The sequence below is a fragment of the Photinus pyralis genome, unplaced genomic scaffold (assembly GCF_008802855.1).
Source record: "Photinus pyralis isolate 1611_PpyrPB1 unplaced genomic scaffold, Ppyr1.3 Ppyr1.4_LG10, whole genome shotgun sequence".
Classification (NCBI taxonomy): domain Eukaryota; kingdom Metazoa; phylum Arthropoda; class Insecta; order Coleoptera; family Lampyridae; genus Photinus; species Photinus pyralis.
Genome location: NW_022170250.1, coordinates 11,983,928 through 12,005,527, shown reverse-complemented (window position 1 = coordinate 12,005,527; position 21,600 = coordinate 11,983,928). Strand labels below are relative to the sequence as shown.

Below are 21,600 nucleotides of genomic sequence, written 5' to 3'. Positions count from 1 at the left end.
CAAAACGATTCGTACTTTTTCGATTAGACGTCTCAATCAAAAGTTCTGGCCAACAAAAATTCCTGTTTTTAAAATTTAAGTCTTATTTTCGTCATTTTGTGAAAGGCAGGACGCAGGTACCTCACCTCAGTAGCAGTACTAAGTACCTGATACCTATTTGTTATTTTGGGCATCAATGTAGCGAATTGCCGATCGATGCCGAATAGCCAAATCGTTGACTGCCAACACTGATCAGTCACTGAATAGTGAATACTACAGAATATTTAGATTTTAGTGACTTTAATTAGACTTTAACCAAAACCAAAATTGCTCCTATATATACCTATATATTTATTGCCTTTATTTTAAAGTGGGCGAAGCGGATAGCGGAGTATTACCTAAATACCTAATAGCTATGATGATAACTCAATTCTTCTGGGGGTGGGTGGGGGTGGGGGGCATATATCCCCTTCATCCCCGTCCCCCCCCCCCCCCGTAAATACGCCACTGCACTTTGAAGCCTTTAGAAATCCCTCTTTTGAGCGTTTGAAACAGTTTCGAAGAGCATTAAGAATCTTCAGAAGCTTTTGGAACCCTTACGATCCTCTCTTCTCTCTAAAAGGTGGGTCTTTTGAGTGCTTATGAGTTTTTAAAAATAGTGAAGGGCTCTGGGAATTTTCCCGGTACCCTAAATGTGCATGTGCAGTCCAGCCCTGGAGAACAGTTCAACTTTCTTTTTCTGCAATGGGTCAAATAAACTACTCACGCGACACTCAAACTACTTCTTATATGACTAGAACTACTGTTCCCCGCCATTGTTTATATCCGCGCATGACGTCATGCGAAGCTTAAAATTTGAATTTAAAGTGAAATTCTTATGGGATTTGTTTACTAAAATTTCTTCATTGTAATTGTTTATGGGAGAAAGTTGAAATTATAAACGTAAACGCAAAATCAGGCCCGTAGCCAGCACCTGGAGCATGGTCTGGCCCCATCTACGATAGTATTAATTATTTATTACCTTAGCGAGGATAAATAAACCTCAAAGGATAGCAATGACACGTTAAAGATTGTCCAATTTGTCATTTCTAGCCTTTGATCTGTAGAGAGCTGGTACTCAGTACTCAATGCTTTTTTCTTCCGCCCACCTAGAAAGCTGTTTGCCACCTCTGCCACTTCATCCTGGCTACGGACCTGCGCAAAATATGAAGAAATGGGTCGCTCGCGTTATAAAAAGTTGTGGTACAACCAACCGCAGAACGCCACATTTTGTTAACAAATTCAACAAAAAGGCACTTCATTGAAAGAGAAAATCCCCACAACTCCGCCCGCAGGCGCAATATCATATCTGTTATGTATTTGTATATGTTTTTGTCCATTTGCACCAAGCGTAACGAAAACAGATTATTTATCTTATCATACACATTAGTCATCCCTATTATCTCCGAAATAGAAAAATGGCGGATACCGTCGAATTGGAAATTTGCGCGAACTGGTAAGTTGTCCACTTGTTGGCCGAGTTCTTTGTTACGCAGAAGTTGCAGCAAGCGCGAAATACCGCCCTGTAACTACGTCATGCATACGGCGCATTGTGCTCGCAACATCACCCTGTGCGACACCTGCGAGCAGCCGATACCCAAGAACGAGTTTCAGCAGCACGCGAAGACTTGCATGCCCGAAGTGAAACCGGTCGTGATTCCGCTAACCAAAATAGAGCAAAGCCCGTATTTTGCAGCGCGCAAAGAGATCGAGGATAAGAAGTCGCAACAGCGTCGAAAGAGGCGCCTGGAACGGCTGGAAAGGTTCACAAATATTGGCGAGACGGCAGGTCATTCCAAAGTAAAAGAGCCACCCGCGAAACAACCACGGCGAGAGGTTTACTCCCGGGGCCGTACTGCGAAATTGAGTTGCTGAAATTTGAGCATTTCAACAAAAGTAAATGCTATTTGTAATGTTCGCCATTTTTTTGTTGTACATTTAAGACTGTTGAAGTGTTTTTTTAATGGGGGAAGCAATTGAAAGCACTTATGTGAGTATCTCCTAGAGCGCCTGGTGGTATTTGAGCCACAGTCAGAATTGTTAATGAAAAAAACGTCCCTCCTTACCTCCCTCACACCCTATTTTTAAAGCAATCGATCGTGCTGTTATGTTCGCTTTAAGTTAAGCGCCTTCCGGGACTTTCTAGGGATTTACAAAACTATCTGGAGCAGTTTTATTAAGAGCTTCCTAGGCCTTTTCTAAGAGTCGTATACGGTGTTATTTATTAAAAAGTAGACATAGGGATTTAGGTGTATTGTTTTTCCCTATGTCTACATTTTTTATGCAAGTAGATTTCGGAAACACCCTGTATGAGGATTTATACAGCATCTGCACTAAAGGGCGTTGTGTCGATTTCCCAGTGATTTCTAGATTTTTCCCCGGGAAATGACCTAGAAACGAATGAGAAAGGGCCTAAGAAAATGTGGAAAAACACTCTTTTTCATGAAATGGATCAAATAAACTACTCACGCGATACTTTCAAACTACTTCTTGTACGACTAGAACTACTGTTCGCCATCATTGTGTTACTTTTGAACTACTCACGTATGTACCGGGCGGAAGGACAATGCTAAATCTAAATGCAGTTTATCTTATTATGCATTACTGATAAGTGAACAAGGTTTTTATTCATGAACCAATCTTCTTTAATAGAAGGGGAAGATTAGGCATTATCGGGAATGAGTAACGGCGCATAGCAGGAATAAGTTTTTTTTTAACCGTTAAATTGATTTATTTGTATTACGTTCACGAATTACGTTTGATATAAAAATAGTGGATGCGAAATTAAAATGTTCCAGAAATAAGTTTTGGATGTTTAAAGGTAATCCCAAAATATCCGGGAAGGTAAGAGACTTTATCCCACTTTATGCTAATTCTGCTTGGACTATATTTTTAGTTGACCTTTTTAGTTGGCCTTTCCATGCAGTAACCGATTAGCTTTTGTTCCAGTGAATTAGGAAAATGGCCGATAACGTCGAATTGGAGGTCTGCGCGAACTGGTAAGTTACTCATTTGTGGCCGAGCTCTTTGTTAAACGGAAGTTGTAGCAAGCGCGAGATACCGCACTATAACTATGTCATGCACACGGCGCATTGTGCTCGCAACATCACCTTGTGCGGCACGTGCAAGGAGCCGATACCGAAGAACGAGTTTCAGCAGCACGCAAAGACCTGTGTGCCGAAAGCGAAGCCGATCGTAAAGCCTACCGTGCCTCCAACCAAAATAGAGCAGAGCTCGTATTTTACCGCACGCAAAGAGATCGAGGATAAGAAGTCGCAACAGCGTCAGGAAAAACGCATGGAACGACTGGAAAAGTTCACAAACATCGGTGAGACCGTAGGTCATTCCAAAGCAAAGGAGCCTCCCGGGAAACGACCACCGCCGCCGAAAGATTTACTCCCGTGCCAGTACTGCGAAATCGAGTTGCCCAAATTCGAGCTGGGCGAGCACGAAGACTACTGCGGCGCTCGTACCGAAAAGTGCCAAGATTGCGGGGAGAACGTCATGTTCAAGTACCGGCAGCTGCACCTCGATAGCAATCACGGGTACGTCGGCTCGGGGACGCGACCCGCCCCCCAGACCTCTCGCCGTCCCGTACCGCTAACGGCTCTAATGACCGACCTCGACTTTCCGATATACTCGTCGCACCCGCCCGGTCGTTCCATGCTCTCCACCACGAGCAGCACCGGCGAAAAATTGGAGACGAGCCGAGAGATATCGCGCCGACTCGACTGCAAGACCGAGTACATAAGAAACCTGCTTCACGACTCGGCCAGCATCACCGCGCCGATACGTTCGACCGGGGCGGTCCCGCGTTACCGCGCCCGTCGCAATCCGCCCACCGCCCTCGTGATTCCGTGCGAGTTTTGCGGCACGCCGATCCCGCACGAGGAGCTGATCGAGCACGAGACCGGCTGCCGTCCCGACCTGGCCCGTTACAATCAGCGGCGCGAGATCGACGACATGAGCTTCCTACTTTCGCCCGAGCCCGGATCGCCGGACGTCGAGTTGCCGTGCGAATTCTGCTCGGATCTCATACCCGCCTCCCAGTTGCTCAGCCATCAGGCCGCGTGTAATTAACTCGTTTAGACATATCCGTTTATTTGTATATATTATACCAAGTTTGTTATTAAATCGATTGCGAAAGCCGTACTTTTAATGCGATATCAATGCTCTCCTAGATATAGCAATCCAAAAAGACCTTTCCAATTTTACAAAAAGTTTGATACATAGCGGAATCTCGCCCTCGAGATAGATAACTAACCCCTCGTTCGTGGTCTCGAGCATACAGTTCATTATCAATATCAGTCCAGGTATAGAGTGTCCTAACTCGTTTGGTTACAGTTTTTTCCACCCCCCTGACCGTCTGTTCAAAGCGAAAATGTTAGTTTACGAACAAGTCAGTACACATCAAACAATTCGTTCCACATGTTTAAAAGAATGATCAAAAATAGAATATATCTAAGTTGACAAACACTACACCCAAAATTAACGCGATTTCAGACAAAAGATTAACGGTATCAAACACATGAATCAGCATAAAGGTCAAATACGATCAACTTCAAAATCAAAGGTTGAAACAAACAGTAAATATAAAATGCGACATACAAACACAAATACAATATAAAGAAATGCAAAGGTCACTACCTCCTAAGCAGAAATTTTCAAAAACATCTACCTATTTCACTTTCTCAGAATCGTTTAGGTACAGCTCCCTGTAGAGGATTAACACATACAGTATCATTTCATAATTTGAATCAGATAAACGAGCTTTATTCAAAAATGCTCAAATTCAATATGGCTGCCATAAGAAATAAAAAAGTTATCTACTGTAACTTTCAAGTCTAGAGTGCCTTGAATTTTTCGATAACATATTTGGATTCCTGATAAAAGTGATTTAATAATGCGTTTTCGAAATACAAGGGAAAATCTAAAATTGAAAATTTCAAAAATCTCGCCAACATCTGAATATACATACGAATTTTCGCATATTGCAAATAACCGAGATTCCCATGTTGGAGCTCGAAAAACAGGCACCCTGTATACTAGGCATCCAAACTCTTTTTTAAGTCTACCGCAAGACAAATTAATCTGTTTGACGCGTGTAAAATACTGTAGCAAATATTCTAGAAATCCCGATAGACATCGCGCACCATGAAAGATTAGACATCGGCGATAAAGAACGAAGGCGGATGTGAGGGCGATCTTTCCGGGAAATATGACGTGTTTGTTCGACAACATTTTAGAATACTCGGAAGCGTACGAGAACTTTAGTTTGCTATATAAGCCAAGCGAATTGCGTTTCAGACAGTGCCACTTTCAACGGCGAAGTAGGTACTAAATAGTTCGCGCTGTTAGACATTTTCAAGTTAGTTGTTAGTTGTAAATAAATAATTCACGTGATTAAATTTACCTTACATGATCATAGACATTGGCGCCCTAAAAAAATGCTTGGAAAATTCGAAACTGTTCGCGAGCTATTATGTACAGGGAGGTCCAAATTGGACACTTATTATGCAAACACCCTTTATTTTAAGAGAGAAAACATTGTACCTACGTACGTATGTGTCTGGAGCCGAGTTTTAAAGAGAAAATCGAATTCAGCCATCACTAATCGTTTGGCCGCTAGAGGGCGTGTCTCGAATTTTGTCGATTTCCTTAATGCCCCCCTCCCCCCCAAATAACTTTCTTATTATTAAAGGTAATTGATTTTGATAAAGTCTTTCATAAAGTACTTTTTATGTAAAATCCATCCCAATACAGTTTTTAATACAGAATGTTTGGTTTTTCTTATAGCATCCTAAACTATATTTTTTATATGGACCACCTGATATATTTTTGAGTTTTTGAAAAGAGAACATTTCGATGTATCACTTATTATATTTATATTAAATATTATTTGCAATATTGCATTTTATACATCAAAATGTTTTTCTTGTAGGAATCTAGACTTCCATGGCGAACAAAAGATCGTGCCGATTGTGTAAAAAGATAATTTCTTGATTATTTGGAAATGTTTATTATTTTCCAAATATTTTTAATTTCAAATAACACAAAAAAGAAAGAACGTGAAAACACATGCGAATAAATCAAATAAGTCATATACAGGATCGCTGATAAGTCTGGAAACGGTCGATTATTATTATATATTATTAAACATTTGAGATTCATTAATGTCTACTAGGCAGTAGTAATTTTAATTATACAGGGTTGGTCGTAAAGGCGTGGCACGCTAATATTCTTTTTTTTAAATAGAGCATCCTGTATATTGTTCGATATTTAAATTTTTCTCGCAATGTTGAGCATAATTTGTAAAAAGCGATAATAAATGCAATCGTTTTCGAGTTTTGAATAAAGAACAATAATCAGTGACATTACGAATTTCTTTTGTTATAATTATTTGGATATATCAATTATTATTTTTTGTTCATTTTGAAATAATAGCGTTAATTTTCAAAACTCGATAACCCGGAAACGATTGAATTTAATGCTTATTACAAATTTTACTTAAAATTGAAATATTGAAAAATATACCGGGTGTCCCATTTTAAAAAAATGCAATTTTGGTGTGCCGCACCTGTATGAGCAACCCTGTATAACTAAAATTATTACTGCCTAGTAGACATTGAAGACCCCCAAAACTTTTATATAAAACATATTTCGAGATCTTGTATATTTTCGCCGATAATTGATCGTTTCCAAACTTATCGGCGACCCTGTATAAATGGACACTACAGCTAACCGAGAAATTGCCGTTTTAAACAATTCTGCAATCTTTTGTTCACCATGGAAACCTTGATGCCTACAACAAAAGCTTCTTAATGTATAAAATGCAGTGATACATCAAATTTTACGCTCTTTTCAAGAACTCCAAAATATATAGGGTGGTCCACACGAAAAAATATAGTTTAGGGTCGCATAAGAAAATCCAAACACCCTGTATAAAAAGCGTGTATCGCAAATGAGTCTACATCAAAAAGTGGTATTTTGCTAAAATCAATTATCTTTAATAATAAGAATGTTATCGGACATTGAGGAAATAGATTAAATTCGAGAAACGCCCTCTAGCGGCCAAACGATTAGTTTTTGCGCCAGCGATTTTCTCTTTAAAATTGGGCTTCAGACACCTAGGTCCATTTTTTCCTATCTCTTAAAATAAAGGGCGTTTCCATAAGAAAAGTATCCAATTTGGATCACCCTGTACACAGACAAGATAGAAAAACTAAAATTATGATCGCCCTGGGTCGTTCGTTACTAATTATGTTTATAAAATATGAAGTTTACAATATGTAATTATTACGAAGGCGTAGAACGGACAAGGTAGCTCAAATTATATAATCCCAAGAAAAAAGTCGGGATTATATTAATCCCGAGAAAAAAGGATTAGTATAACCCTGACTTTTTTCTCGGAATTAGTATAATCCTGACTTTTTAATCCCGACTTTTCTCGGGATTATATAATTTGAGATACCTTGTCCGTTCTACGCCTTCGTAAATTATATCTATAACTATTATCATTATTATTAACCATAATGGGTGTCTAAATTGTAAAAAATTTCCGAGAGGGTCTCTCCAGATTGGAATGTTCCCGCGTTCTATTTCAATTCCTATGCACCGAGTCAGCTATGATCTGGATTTGGGGCCGCCGCTTTCCCTGCTTCTTCATACAATGGTCCGAATGTCTCCACTGCAAATGGCAGGAAAGCCAAACTTGTTGCGGATTGGTCCTTTTTTTTCGTTTCAACGAGGCAGCATAATTATTAATACCTATACAGGGTGTTAAATTGAGTAGGATAACGGCTATCTTACTTATTGTTATAGTTACAAATTCGGTTAACACAAAGTTGTGTAGTCTTTGATACTCATGGATATTCCAATGCGATATTTTGAAAAAAATCAATTGTTTCGTAGATAATTGGAAAAAATGGAAATAACAGTTTCAAAAGTTGCAAGAATCGATGGGATAATTCAATAGACGTAGAAAACATTTATTCAAAATGGCGGTTTTCGAGATATTGACGTCAACTTCCTTATTTTAGATGGACGCCATATTAGATTTTTACATGGGTAAAATAACAATTGTGATTGTTTCTTCATAGTTGGCCATGGAAACAAAACTAGCATAGAGGCCTAATTGTCATTTTACAATATAATATTTGTTTAATAGGAATACATTGCGTAAGGTGCTGTAGTAGCCAAACCGTGCCGAATGCGCTTAGGTAATAACGAATGCTGTAATTTTAAATTCCGTTATTATATTTTTTTATGTTAATTAATTCTTTAATAAAACTACTGGCCGGCCAGACAATTGTAACATTGCAAAATGTCAATTGTTTGCTTGGCCAACTATGAAGAAAAAGTGAAAATTGTAATTTTACCTATGTTTATTATTTGATTGTAATACAAAAAATCCAATATGGCGTCCATCTAAAATAAGGGTAATGTCCATATCTCAAAAACCGCCATTTTGAAAAATTTTTTCTATGTCCATTGAATTGATCCCATCGACTCTTGCAACTTTTTTCGATAGCCCTGTTACAAAAAAATTCGAACTTAAAAACAATTTATTTTTTTTTTAATATCGCATCGGAATATCTATCAACATAAAAAACTACAAAACTTTGCCAATTTAGCCGAGAATCTGTAAGTATAATAATAACAAAAATAGCCATGTTATCCTACTCAAATTAAGACACATTGTATTCTGAAAGTTTGAAGGGATATTTCGAAATGATCAGGGGATGTTGCCGGTGTGAGAGAAGGAGGGACTAAATTTAAAATACAAATCAATTAATTTATTTAAATACTGTAAATTTATACATTTTTGAATTTCTTAAAAACTAGAGTATTTTTTTTATTTTCAAAGAAAGTTTGAGGAGATGAACACTTTTTTGTATTTATTTTTCTCAAATCATATTCAAATGAAAATTCTTTGGCAAAACATTTATTGACGATTTTTAAATGAAAAAAAAAGAGAAAGGGGGAGGGGACAAATAAAAACGTTTTTAAAATAAATTAAAAAAATAAATAAAAAGTAGTCGACCCCATATTTACATTGTAAAATTTGTCTAAAATAATGTACAATAAAAATAGCAAAAATTCCTTACTCGACGAATTAATACTGCGGAAAGGAAGGCGGTTGTTTCCTTACCGGTGCAGTCACGCAACGAGTAAGAAATATACAGTCACAGGCACAAAGGAGATTGCGAAAATAAAAATAACACAGATAAAACACCAAGATTTGTAAGAGTTTATGTACAATCTGACCCACTCGTTTATATATAAAAATTAATAACAAAAACAACCAACTATCGCACCTAAGGTTTGGGCCTATCTAATACTAACATCGATATCTTCACTTTTATTATAAAATTATGTACTATCATTGCAAAGGATATTTAAAAAATGAAACGGTTTTGCTTGTATACATTGATTAATTAGAAATAGCGGTACGCGGTTCATTTATTTAGACATACACCTAAGTTGCTCGCTACGTATAGAAAATAGTACGCGGTTCATAAAAAAAAACTGAACGCAAAAACAAAAGAAAAGGGGAATGAAACGCCGTACTCTGCCGTACTAGTTTCTGAAAAAATAGGCACACGATTAAATTACAGCGTCACGCGCGCGTCTGTAACGAACCGTTAAGGCCTAGATCCTCTGGCGGCTTCCTCCAGCGCCCTGACTTTAAGTTCCCTTTCTCTCTGTTGTCTGCAAACAAAAAGTCTTAGAAATGTCAAGGGAAAAGCTAAACATGACATTGACATTTTTATTTCGCGCTACAACCATCGTACTCGGGTTTTATTTTTTATAATTTGGAGGTAGATTGGATCGTAAAAGGTACCTATGAAAAATACAATAGACAAAATTAATACTCATAAACCGAACGAAAAGAAAAGTATGAGAACACATAACGACACAAAACGTATTAGCGAGTGCAGCAACTGTGTCAATGGTTTTGTTAGCGTAAGCGGGCACGATTATATATACTCAAGTCGGCGAATATGGGTGAGACACTCGAACGAGCCGCGCGTTTTTTTCTCAATTTTCAATTCGGGAAAGTGTGTGCAAACGAACCCCCCGAACGCGAGCATCTCACTGTATTCACAACAGCCATGCATTAAGATTTTGCCGCATATATAATCGATAGCGATGATCCCAGTAGCGGCAAGCTGTGTTCATGAGGACGCCCAAAGTGAAAGATAACGCTTACCTGAGGTACTCCTCGTGCTGGGCGACCAGAGACGGGTGCGGAGGAAATCGTTCCCGTTCGAGTAGCATCTGTCTTTGCAATTGCTCGTGGGCGGCCGCCTGTAAGACTTTCGTTAGCGATCTCGGATATCTATCCCCCCCCTCGTTACCTGATGAGCTAATTGGTCGGCGTAAGGTCGGCCTAGGAGATCGGGGTGATGTAAGCCTAGAGGACCGTCTCGTCCCGGAATTAAGCTCGGTCGCGGATACCCGGGCGTGCCTAATGTAGAAAGTTAGTCGGTCGCTTGTGGGAAAGAGTTACGGTCACCTGGAAGAGGGAATCCTGCGGCGGCCGCGGCCGCCTCCTGCTGCGCTTGCTGCTGCTGCGAGTGGAGGTGGAGGTGAGTGTGGGCGTGAGTGTGGGCGTGCGTGTGGGCGTGGTACTCCGGCGATATTCCCGCCATCTGTAGCCGTACCTAATCCGCAATTATCAAGGGTGTCCGTGCGGATGGGAAACTTACCATAGGATCCGTGGCCAAGGCCAAACGTTCGGCTGCTTCGAGCTGGGCTGCGTGCGCGGGGTGATGCGGAACGTGTGGCCCACCGGGCGGGCCCGTGGGCGGACCGGGGGGTCCCCCGGGAGGTGGTATCCCCAATCGCTCCAAGCGCTCGCGCTCCAGCTGGGACAGCTGTGCGCTACCGCTCGCTCCGGGATACAAAGCGAAATGATGCAAAGGCAGACCGGTCGGTCCTGCTGGTCCCGCTAGTCCGGCGGCGGCGTACCTCCTCTGGATTTCGAGCCAGTGCGGATCCATCGGATTGGGAGGTCCTCGCATGCCGCTCTTCATGATTTCCTCCTTCAGCCGATCGTTCAGCTCGCGCTCGCGCAACTCGCGTATCTCCCTCTCGCGCTTCTCCCGCTCCAAGTGCTCGAACTCGATGCGCTCGCGCGCGCCCGGCCCGTACATGCTGCTCAGTTGGTACTGCAGCATCGGATCCATGCAATGCGCGGGAGGCAGCAGGGAGCGGGGCATGTGACCGGGGCTAAACCCGGCGTGGGGCCTCGCGTACTCGGAGAGAGTTCGAAGGGCGGGAGTGTCCGTGAAACCGGGCCTCGGGAAGCGATCGTACGGCGACGAAACGGACTCCAGGTGACCGCGCGAGGGCGGTTTCACCTCGGGCTTCTCCGGCGTGGTTATTTTTCGCGTTTGCGCCTGCTGCGCCCGTTCGCGTTCCTCGCGCTCGCGTTCGGCCTGCTTGCGCAACCGTTCCTCGCGCTTCCTCGCCAGCTTCGAGTCGGGAACGGGTTTGAAGGTGAGATCGGTGCGGGCGCACGAGTTGTAATCCCCTCGATTCCAATGCCTTAAAAATCTAAAAATCGCCAGTTAGAACGCAAACTTTTACAATACCCTGTACATTAGTTTAGCTCTTTTATTAACTTTGACTATACAAAAGGGTTTCTTTGATTCAAAAGACCAACAATACATTACTTTTTTGAAACACCCTGTAAGTTGCGCAATTGAACTAGTCTATAAAGAAGAAAGTGAACATTGCGCATGCGCAGATCTCAACCATAGACCTACAAGCCGGAAACTGGCAAGTACCAATCGCGCCCACGGACACAGATGAGACCGCCTTCATTTCGCGCCTGAAACCGCACCAGTACAAAAGGATGCCTTTTGGATTAAGGAACGCCCCTGTCGCGTTCCAACGCCTGATTGATCACGTGAAGGTTCAATTAGTCGGGGTAAACATCCTCGCCTACCTAGACGATATCCTCCGGTGCTAAAAAACATAAAGCACCTTATGGTCTTCATACAAACCTACTTGTGGTACAGACGCCTCGTTCCAGACTTCGCAAAAAAAACGCCAAACCTTTAAGCGCGCTGATAAAGAAGGACTTCATTTGGATATGAGTAGAAGACCTATGTGACGTTACACCAATCAGAGACGAGCACGTGACGTCACAGCCAATCAGAGATTAGCAAGCCCCCAATGCCACTCCCCTTGGCCAATGGGATACGGTAGGCGGGGCCTGGTCCGCCATCTTGGATCGAGCGCCATTTTATTACTCACCAAATCGGTCGCAATTTGATTAGTCACGAAGTCCGTCATCTTGAATCGGTCACCATTTTATTATTAGTCACTAAATCAGGCATCTTGAATCGGTGTTATTTTATGAGTCTCTAATCCCGCTACTTTGTTGGGCGCCATCTTGGATCGGTCACCATTTTATTATTAGTCACTAAATCCGCCATCTTGGATCGGTCGCCATTTTATGAGTCTCTAATCCCGCCACTTTGTTGGCGCCATCTTAGATCGGTCGCCATTTTACGAGTCTCTAAACCCGCCATCTTGGATCGGTCGCCATTTTATTAGTCACTAAATCCGCCATCTTGGATCGGTCGCCATTTTATGAGTCTCTAATTCCGCAACTTTGTTGGACGCCGTCTTGGATCGGTCGCCATTTTATTAGTCACTAAATCAGCCATTTTGATGAGCGCCGTTTTGGACCGTGTCGCACCCCATCCGCCATCTTGTATCGGTCACGTGATTGCTATATAGAATTTTTTTTAAATTTGCGTTGAGAATCGAACCCACGATACGCGATTAACTTTGGCACGCCCTCTCGAGACCCCTGTGCTCAGCGAAATTTAAAGAAACATGGTCCGTCTGTACCATCTCCATCAATATCCCCACACGCTCAGCAAGCGACATCCGACCCGGAGGCGGAGAAATTAATCAAGCATTTCGAGAGCCCACTCTCGGAAAGCAAGGAAGGAATCCTTTACCGATTCACACATGGACAAGAAGAAGAACCCCAGCTGGTAGTCCCCCTGGAGGAGTGCACCTCCGAATTTACTGGACCGAAATGAGAAGGCCAATCATAGATTACGTCAAAAACTGTGCCGAATGCAAACCTTTACTATAGAACAATCTTTGGTTAAAATTTCAAAAAAATATCTCCATAAATACGAAAGTTAACATTGCGCATGCGTACATCTGATTTTTACAATATGCGATATGCTTGTCGTTACTGGAATCATGTGGTTAAAACTTAAAAAAAAATGTCTTCATAAACAAACAAGTATGAATTGAACTCTTGTGCATATAAAGCGCATTGTTTTAAACCGAAATAGCTTTTGTTTTGACATCAGACATCACCAATGGATATAATTCTTGCAGATGTCTCAATCGCTCTTTGTGAGTACCCTAAGGGAATATACCAAAACACGATAAGAGATTGAGGAGGAGGGCTATGATTGGTAGAAATTAATTCCTTTCGTTGAGACCTTTCATTAGAGTACCATGAAGGATGAAACTAGTTCCACTCCCCCCACCCCCCTCCCCTACTTGGATAAGAGGGTAGAAAAGAAGGGCAGTAGTTGGTAGAAAACTGTTACTTTCATTGAGACCTTTAATTAGAATACAATCAGAGATCAATTTTTAACCCCCCCCCCCCTCAGGCCAGTCGCTCATTGATCTCGCAAATCTCACAAAAGGCACACGTATGGAAAATCTGATAGCAATTGGTTATCGTATGTAAAAGTTCATCAAAAATGCGCTAAAGTTTTGACATTTGACATTGCGCAGTCTTCGCATGCGTAGAGGTAACACTATAATAACTGTTTAATTGCGCAACGAAATGGTTAGAAAACAATTAAGCACCCTGTATATTTATATTACTTACATTGCCGACTGACTGCGGTGACACTCGGAATCCTCGATGCGAGGTTCGGGCGAAGGTCCCCTCGCCGGCGTCAACGGACTGGTTTGGCTCTCCTCCTCGGGCGGTTCGAGTTCGGGCTCAACCTTGATGACGTCGTCGGCGAGCGGCGGAGGTCGCGTCGGCGCCGACATCGGCGAGCCGCTCGACGGGTGCAGCGAGCCCTGCTGCATGTTGGCGGCGGCCTGGGCGGCGTGCGCGCGCAGCGCGTCCAGCGAGCTGCTGCCTATCGGCGGCGGTCCGAGGGGCGGGTGATGGCCCATGCTCGGCGGCTGGATCATGAGGTGGTGGGGGTTCGCCGGCGTCTGCTTGTGGCGCATGCCGCCGAGCGATACCTGCTCGTGGTGATGCATGTGGTGGTGCGTGTGCTGATTGGTCGAGCTCGTGTGGTTGATCGTCGCCGAGGTCGACGTCTGCGAGATCGTGGTGTGCGGCGAGTTCGCGCGCACCGGTTTCTGGTTGACCTTCAGCTGTAGCGATTGGCTCGAGCTCGAGCTGGTCGAGTGGGAGATACTGATCGTGTGATTCGTTGCGCCGCCGTAGTTTTGCTTATCGGTCGTCGTGTGGATTGCGCTGTGATGGGCGGTCGACTGGTGATGCGTTAGCGTCGCCTCGTGCGTCTGGCTGCGTTCGCCCTGAACGTCGTCGGGCTCGCGAATTTCGCGCCGGGTCGTGACCGAGCTGGTCGTGCTGTGCTGGGCGCTCGACAAGGTCGTCGACTCGACTTTGATCGGTCCTTGAGGTGGGGGAATGGCTTGCGGCTGGTGTGGCATGGGGCCATACGGGTACGGATACGAGAACGGGTAGCCGGAGTACGGGTGAGAATGGAACAGGAAGGAATGATGCATGAGCGGGTGAGGTGGTGGCATCGGACTGCTGTTGAAATGCTGACTGGGGTGCATCACCGGCTGAGACGACGAGGTCGGACTGATCAGATTCATAGCGGAGTGCCCGACCATTACGGGTGGTGTGCCCGAATTTGGCTGTCTCAGGGGCGGAGTTTGCGAGACGATGCTGCTCGAGTATTTCGGCGCGGGACTCTTCTCATTGGGTGGCTGGGCGGGGCTACTGGTTTGCGTCGGCGTATACTCGGGTTCCTTCTTGATGTCCAGAGGGGGACCGGTTGACAGAGGCTCGCTGGTGTTGGGAGAAGCGACGACCGACGGCAGCGTAAATCCGGGCACCTTGACATCCTTCAGGCTCTGCAGCGGGTCGGGTCCGCTCGTCACGTGGCTAGCCGGAGGTATGGCGACCGAGTAACTGGGAGTCGGATGAGGTTGACTATTGGAATGGGAGGAAACCATTGCGGGTGGCTGGTAGAGAGGCGGGGCGTGGCTTTGACTAGTACTCGAGCAAAGTTCGGGAGTCTCCTGTTTGATTTTCAAATTCTGGGGCTCACTCTGAGAGCTCGCGTAATTCGGTGGCGGATTCTGAGCGAACTGCGGCTTGTCCACCGGTCGACCGTACGGATTCGACGACATAAACCCGTAGTGGTTCAGTGACGGTTGCCCTCCGATGGTCACCAGATTACTCGACTGCATCAAGTTGGGCAGAGGCGGTTGTCCGATCGACTGTCCCATGCTCACCAAGTCGGTACGGTCGGGCCGTTCCAAACGGTCCAACCTTTCCACTCGATCGCCCTTCTCCAATCGCTCGGGCCTCTCCAACCGTTCGGGCCGTTCCGGCTCCACCTTTTTCGGTTCGAACACACCTTCGGTCTGTCGATTTGGCATTTGCGACATTGGAACGACCGTCGGAATGTTGAGCGGTTGACTGAAGCTTTCACGGGCGGGATTCGTCAACTCCATGGGCTCGTCGTGCGGCTCAAGCTTAATTATGGTATTAACGGTAGTGGCGTCCTTGCCCGTCAGCTCCGGCCTAAACTGGTCCTTCAAATACGAATGATTAATGTCTTTTTGAGTATCTTTGAGATTAAGCGGTTGCCCTAACCCGTACGGTAAAAATAGACTATCCTTATACAATTTTAAATCGTCCTTCGCACCCATCACGTTTAAACCGTGCCCGTCGTTACTCGTTTCGATCTCTTCCTTAACAATAACTTTTGGTATTATAAGTTCCGTCTTTATCTTCTCAGGTACTTCCTCTTTCACCTCGGTCTCCACCTTGATATCCTCGACCTTCTCCTTCTTAACCTCGCCGAATTTCAGCGCTTCGGGATGATGCGGGTTGAACTTGTGCTCCTCCGAAGCCTTAATTAAATTCTTACGTTCGTTTATGTCGTCGGGCAGCCGTATCGAAACGTTTAGGGGCTTCGTCTCGGTCGACGACGACATTTTCGCGGCGGTTATCACAGGTACTGTAGGTATGATGGGGATCAGCGTCGCCGACGGGGGCGGCGGCGCCTTTTCCGGTTCGGGATTTTCGATTTTGATCATTTTGGCAGTTTCTTGTTGTTGCGTTTGCATCAGGCTCGCGTTCGTACAGGACGGCACGATCGGATTGCTGATTGCGGGCAGTGAGAGGCTCAGTAGGTCGACGGGTTCCGAATCCGGCTCGTTATTGTCAACTTCGTCGTTGAAGGAGCCCGAGTCGGTCGTTATGCTCGACGGACTCTAAAATAATTAGAATGATCGTTAGGAGCAGGATAAATTGTGGACCTGATTATTATAACTATGATATTCACAGGTGGATTCCCTTAGGAATATTATAATGTCCAGAACCAGAAGAGGGAAAGATGTTCATTTCCCTACATCTAAAATAAAGTCTTGCAAGAGCTGGGGGGTATTCCATACCCCCCAGACCCCCCGGTTCAACATACCCCATCAAAATAATCAGATCTAACAAGCACTCCCCTCCCCTCAAGCTACAACTGCTACGTTTGATAAGTTCCCAAAAATATACAACCCGGGGGGGGGGGGTTGAAATACCCCCCAGGACCAGGAGAGAAAAATATGTCCATTTCCCTACACATAAAATGAAGTCTTGCAAGAGCTGGGGGGTATCCCAGACCCCCCGGTTCAACATACCCCATCAAAATGATCAGATCTAAGGAGCATTCCCCTCCCCTCAAGCTACAAGTGCTACGTTTGATAGTAATTTCTCAAAAATATACAACCGGGGGGGTTTAAAATACCCCCCAGGATCAGGAGAGAAAAATATTTTCATTTCCCTACACCTAAAATGAAATCTTGCAAGATCTGATACCCCCCCAGACCCCCCCGTTCAATATACTCCATCAAAATGATCAGATCTAAAGAGCTTCCCCTCCCCTCAAGCTACAAGTGCTACATTTGTTAGTAACTTCTCAAAAATATACAACAGGGGGGGTTTGAAATACCCCCCCAGGACCAGGAGAGAAAAATATGTTCATTTTCCCACACCTAAAATGAAATCTTGCAAGAACTGAGGGGTATTCCATACCCCCAGACCCCCCGGTTCAACATACCCCATCAAAATGATCAGATCTAAAGAGCATTCCCCACCCCTCAAGCTACAAGTGCTACGTTTGTTAGTAACTTATCAAAAATATACAACAGGGAGGGGGTTGAAATACCCCCCAGGACCAGGAGAGAAAAATATGTTCATTTCCCTACACCTAAAATGAAATCTTGCAAGATCTGATCCCCCCCCCCAGACCCACCGGTTCAACATGTCCCATCAAAATGATCAGACCTAACTAAGGAGCATTCCCCTCCCCTCAACCTACAAGTGCTACGTTTGATAGTAACTTCTCAAAAATATACAAACGGGGGGGGGGGGGTTTGAAATACCCCCAGGACCAGGAGAGATAAATATGTTCATTTCCTTACACCTATAATAAAATATTGCAAACGCTGGGGGGGGGGGGTATTCTATATTTTTAGAACTGACAACACGGCCAAGCTAGCGCTTATCTACTAAGAACAGCCTGCAAATGTACGCCGGTTATCTCCCGACATACTTTCGTTCACGTTTACTATCAAGCGGTATATGTGTAAATAATAAACGAAAACCTAATTTTTAAAACTGCAATTTGTTCATGAAACTGTGTGACAAAATCGCACGATAAATAATTACCTCGGCTCTCTCTCGTTTCTTCTTGAACAGCCCGAGCTCCTTCTCCTCGCTGTCGGGTTCCTCCGTCTTCTCCTGACCGCGCTTGCGACTCTTGACCGGCGACTCGGTCTTCTCGCCCTTGTGACCCTTCTTGTTTTTGATCGGCGTCGACGTCGCCTTCTCGATCGAGCCGTTGTTGTTGTTCGCGGCCGGTTTCGAGGGCGTCTTCGGCTCGGGCGTCTCGGTCTCGCCACGCTTCGGCCGTATCCGATTCGGCAACTGCTCCTTCGCCGCCTTGTTGCGGGTGCGCATGCGCTGCGGACTCGCGTCCGGGCTCTCGGCGACCGGCCGAAATAGGTACGTCTCCTTGTCTTTGTCGTTCGGCTTGTCTTTCGAGGTGTCTTTGATCGAGATCGCGTCCTTGACGGCGGTGTCCTTCAGGTCTTTGGTTTGCGGGTCTTTGATTGTGGGCGTGGGCAGTGTTCCGCCGGCCGCCGGCGCTGTTAGTGGGGGGAGTTCGTTGGTCTTCTTGAGGTGGACGCGACAATCCCAGCAGAGCAGCTGACGGTCTTTGCCGCCGGTTGCCCAGTCGCGGGAGTCTGGAATAGTAGACGGGTTAGACAGTGTACAGGGTGAGCCAAAATTGACGCTTTCTTATAGAAACTTCTTTTTTTTTCAAAATCAACAGTGCAAAAAGAATTAGGGTGGCCACACTGACCGCCCCATCCCTCTGTGAACCAATTTTAATGGCGTTTTACCAAAATCTATAATGACAGTGGTGAAGTAAAACGGTTTTTGGGGTAGAATGCAACACCATGGGGTCTGAGAGGTATTGAAATATCCCCCAGGGAAGACAGAATCAATTACCCTTTCCCTATAATCACGAGATCATTCGTATGCTCTTATAAACAATATGTTCATATGCTGGAGGGGGAGGGGGGAGGTATTGAATACCCCCCCACTGCTACGTTTGATGATATTTTACCGAAATATGCAATGAGAGTGGTGAAGTAAAACGCTTTTTGGTGAAAAATGCAAAACGGGGGGGGGGATTTCGATCACGTTTATATGGAACAGATGTGGTTTTAATGGCCAGATGTGCCTCTGATACTCATCTCTGCATAAAAACACCTGTTTCCGGCCCCAAACATAAGATTCTAATGACCTTGAACTTGGCGCATGCGCAGATCTCAAGATCAGGTTCGTGCAGTGTCGCTGCTAGTACTAAAGGGGGTGTGGGGGTCACTTTTCAACTTTGATTCTAGACTTTGTGTTATTTTTTCCTGGATTTATATCTGGAAACCCGGGATTCGGGACAGTGCAGCTAATTGCGGGACAATCCCGGCCATGTGGCAACCCTGTATCCAATAGTGAGAGAGAATTGCACATGGGCCAAGTCCCACAAGATCTGTATATGCATACGAAAAATCTTCAAAGGATCTTTAAGCAATCTCTAAGATATCTGAAGAATACTCTTTTCGTCACACTTACCTGTCACACCCTGTATAGAGGACTACTAAGCTCAACCTATACCAGCCCCTAGGAAAAATAAAACCGTGTCACCGGATCCCAAATTAAAACTACAAACATTGATTTCCATAAGAAAGCATCTACTTTGGCCCCCGAACAAGGGGAGCGGGGGCGTACTCGTGGTAAAACAATGCTGGCAGCGGTACTGCTCGCGACTGTCGCTGTCGTCCTCCGAGTTATCGTCCTCGGTAACCGAGCTAGTCTCGCCAGGTTCCTTGCCCGGTTGGGGAGAAGGCCGACTGGTTTCCGTCTCGACGGGGGCTCCGGTACGTCCGGCCGACGGCGGCGTGCCACCGGCGCCGCCTCGACTGTTTCTGGTGTTGCGTATTCGACGCAACGAGCCCTGGCGGCGCCGCCGATGGGGCCGGTTGTTGTTGGCGCCCGGCGTCTTCTTCCACAGGTAGTAAAACTCGACCAGCTCCGGCTAGAATTTAACCGTATTTAATCCAATAACCAATAAAATAGCGAGATTTTTTTAGAAATTTGCTTTTCAAAAGCCACCCTTGATGAATCTTCCCAGAATTTGTGATAATATACCTCTAATCAAGTGACCTTAACTCCATCTTTTGGCATAACAAAGAACTACTTTTTTTGATGACTCAATATCCTTTTATCCCCTTAAAGTTGTCTCACTATTCTATTCCATCGGGTGAGCTTACCGTATCCTTGTGCGGTAAAAGATCCTTGCGAATGCGGTAGAAATTCTTGCCAAACTGTCTCAGACCCTTTACAAATCGTTTTGTCTCCTCCTCCGTCCACTTTTTGTCGATTCCTTTGGGTACGGGGCACTTTACCAACGCCTGCAGGGCGCGACCGGGGTCATAACCGGAATCGTGCAGCTAAAATGGAGGAGGCAGAGATTAAAAGGAAGCGGCCCGCCGGCTACTGACCACGTCCAATGCGTTAATAGTCGTATCATCACGAGATGCGGCGGTGGCGCCGTCCTCCGGGCAACCTCCGTCGCACATCCCGGCGAAAGCGGCCATGGAACGGGCAGCCCTCAAGTACATTAGGAGATCGGAATCGAGCGTCATCGCCGGTATCCATCGGAGCTCTTCGCGTGTACGCGACTGTTCGGGATCCGGTGGCAGCTGCTCAGGCGGTACGCCCGGACGATAGTCGGGAAGACGCGCCTGTCAACGTTAACGTTTAGTGTCGGCTTGAAAAAGTCGACGTCGTGTTCACATACATAAACATCCTTTACCTGGTTGCTGGGCCCTACCCTGATCTCACCCTGAGTCGTGGCCATGTCTACGAAGTCGGCAATTTTCAAAAGTCTCCCATCACCTGCAAAAAGTGAAGGTGAGTGCCTCATTTCCATTAAGACAGCCATGAAAAAAAACAAATACATTACAAATAAGGTGTGTAAAATGCATTTCCGCACCATTGACAGAAACATTAACGACCTAAGCACCGCCCACTGGCACACATCAAAACAAAAGAAAAGCCTCCAGACTCCCGAAAAAAAATTGAAAACCAACGGCCCGCGTGAGCCACAACGAAAGTAATAGGCAATCGACGCGTCAGAAGGTTATAAACACATCAAAAACATGCCTCGCTAATAAATTACCGAATCCTCCCCCACCTCCGAGGGAGTTGTATACATAACAATTAACTTGTCAATCAAAGCAATTAGCGAAACACATACACACACTCGTCTAATTAATCCGCAAGGAAGAGACATTGCCTTCAAAGCCGAAAATACAAAATATCCTACTCACCAATAATAAACCAATTGAATATATAATAAGCACTTCATCCTATCCTCCGTGAAGGTTTATTACGTCAAATGATCACAGTAAACGACTAAATCACCGGCACTCATGTCTACGCGAGGGTAAATACACTTTTTATTCATTTATTCGGTCGAAAATGAGTAAAACGGAGAGAAAATACGGCATAGGAATTATCGATCTAAGACGGCCATTTTACTTTTTTTGATAGGGTTCGAACGGTGGCGAAGTTAGCGGCGGAACGATAGCGGCAACGTCGCGATTTTACGTTCAAACACTTGTAAAGGGCGGTACAAAATTTAAAGTCGGTTTGAATTTCTCCCACAATTTTGTTCCTCGATGTGTATGGGATCTTTCCCTCGCCGCAGTATATGAAGATCCGATTGCGTATTTTTAAAATGCACT

The 21,600-nt window shown here is 44.8% G+C and overlaps 3 protein-coding genes across 5 annotated transcripts; 2 read left to right on the top strand and 1 right to left on the bottom strand.

Annotated features, from left to right (window-relative positions):
• The first annotated feature begins 1,363 nt into the window (after positions 1 to 1,363).
• Positions 1,364 to 1,970, top strand: LOC116162042. Its single transcript, XM_031475563.1, has 2 exons — positions 1,364 to 1,474; positions 1,524 to 1,970. The coding sequence occupies exons 1-2, from the start codon at positions 1,437 to 1,439 to the stop codon at positions 1,891 to 1,893; spliced, it is 408 nt and encodes a 135-aa protein (XP_031331423.1). The 5' UTR covers positions 1,364 to 1,436; the 3' UTR covers positions 1,894 to 1,970.
• Positions 1,971 to 2,069: 99 nt separating this feature from the next.
• On the top strand, positions 2,070 to 4,164 carry LOC116162041 (TRAF-type zinc finger domain-containing protein 1-like). Of its 3 annotated transcripts, none has more exons than XM_031475562.1 (3): positions 2,070 to 2,862; positions 2,968 to 3,017; positions 3,066 to 4,164. In XM_031475562.1, exons 2-3 carry the CDS (start codon positions 2,980 to 2,982, stop codon positions 4,096 to 4,098), a joined length of 1,071 nt encoding a protein of 356 aa, XP_031331422.1. In that variant the 5' UTR covers positions 2,070 to 2,862; positions 2,968 to 2,979; the 3' UTR covers positions 4,099 to 4,164. The 3 variants fall into 3 exon arrangements, with proteins under 3 accessions (XP_031331422.1, XP_031331421.1, XP_031331420.1); XM_031475561.1 differs by having other exon boundaries at positions 2,072 to 2,862; positions 2,928 to 3,017; XM_031475560.1 differs by having other exon boundaries at positions 2,073 to 2,862; positions 2,915 to 3,017.
• Positions 4,165 to 8,946: 4,782 nt separating this feature from the next.
• LOC116161100 (arginine-glutamic acid dipeptide repeats protein) lies at positions 8,947 to 21,425 on the bottom strand. The gene is made up of 12 exons (XM_031474309.1): positions 21,184 to 21,425; positions 20,652 to 20,749; positions 20,353 to 20,595; positions 20,122 to 20,301; positions 19,580 to 19,886; positions 17,954 to 18,531; positions 13,901 to 16,509; positions 10,731 to 11,580; positions 10,538 to 10,685; positions 10,380 to 10,489; positions 10,232 to 10,329; positions 8,947 to 9,729 (listed from the first exon to the last, which is right to left on the bottom strand). The coding sequence occupies exons 2-12, from the start codon at positions 20,709 to 20,711 to the stop codon at positions 9,663 to 9,665; spliced, it is 5,250 nt and encodes a 1,749-aa protein (XP_031330169.1). The 5' UTR covers positions 20,712 to 20,749; positions 21,184 to 21,425; the 3' UTR covers positions 8,947 to 9,662.
• Positions 21,426 to 21,600: the final 175 nt, after the last annotated feature.

Coding starts and splice junctions, on each gene's coding strand:
- LOC116162042 (XM_031475563.1), top strand. CDS start 1,437: ATGGCGGATACCGTCGAATTGGAAATTTGCGCGAACTG. Junction 1,475..1,523: donor TTGGAAATTTGCGCGAACTG/GTAAGTTGTCCA, acceptor CAGAAGTTGCAG/CAAGCGCGAAATACCGCCCT.
- LOC116162041 (XM_031475562.1), top strand. CDS start 2,980: ATGGCCGATAACGTCGAATTGGAGGTCTGCGCGAACTG. Junction 3,018..3,065: donor TTGGAGGTCTGCGCGAACTG/GTAAGTTACTCA, acceptor CGGAAGTTGTAG/CAAGCGCGAGATACCGCACT.
- LOC116161100 (XM_031474309.1), bottom strand. CDS start 20,711: ATGGCCACGACTCAGGGTGAGATCAGGGTAGGGCCCAGCAACCAGGTA. Junction 10,490..10,537: donor CGCAGGATTCCCTCTTCCAG/GTGACCGTAACT, acceptor TTTCTACATTAG/GCACGCCCGGGTATCCGCGA. Junction 9,730..10,231: donor CAGCACGAGGAGTACCTCAG/GTAAGCGTTATC, acceptor TTTTGTTTGCAG/ACAACAGAGAGAAAGGGAAC.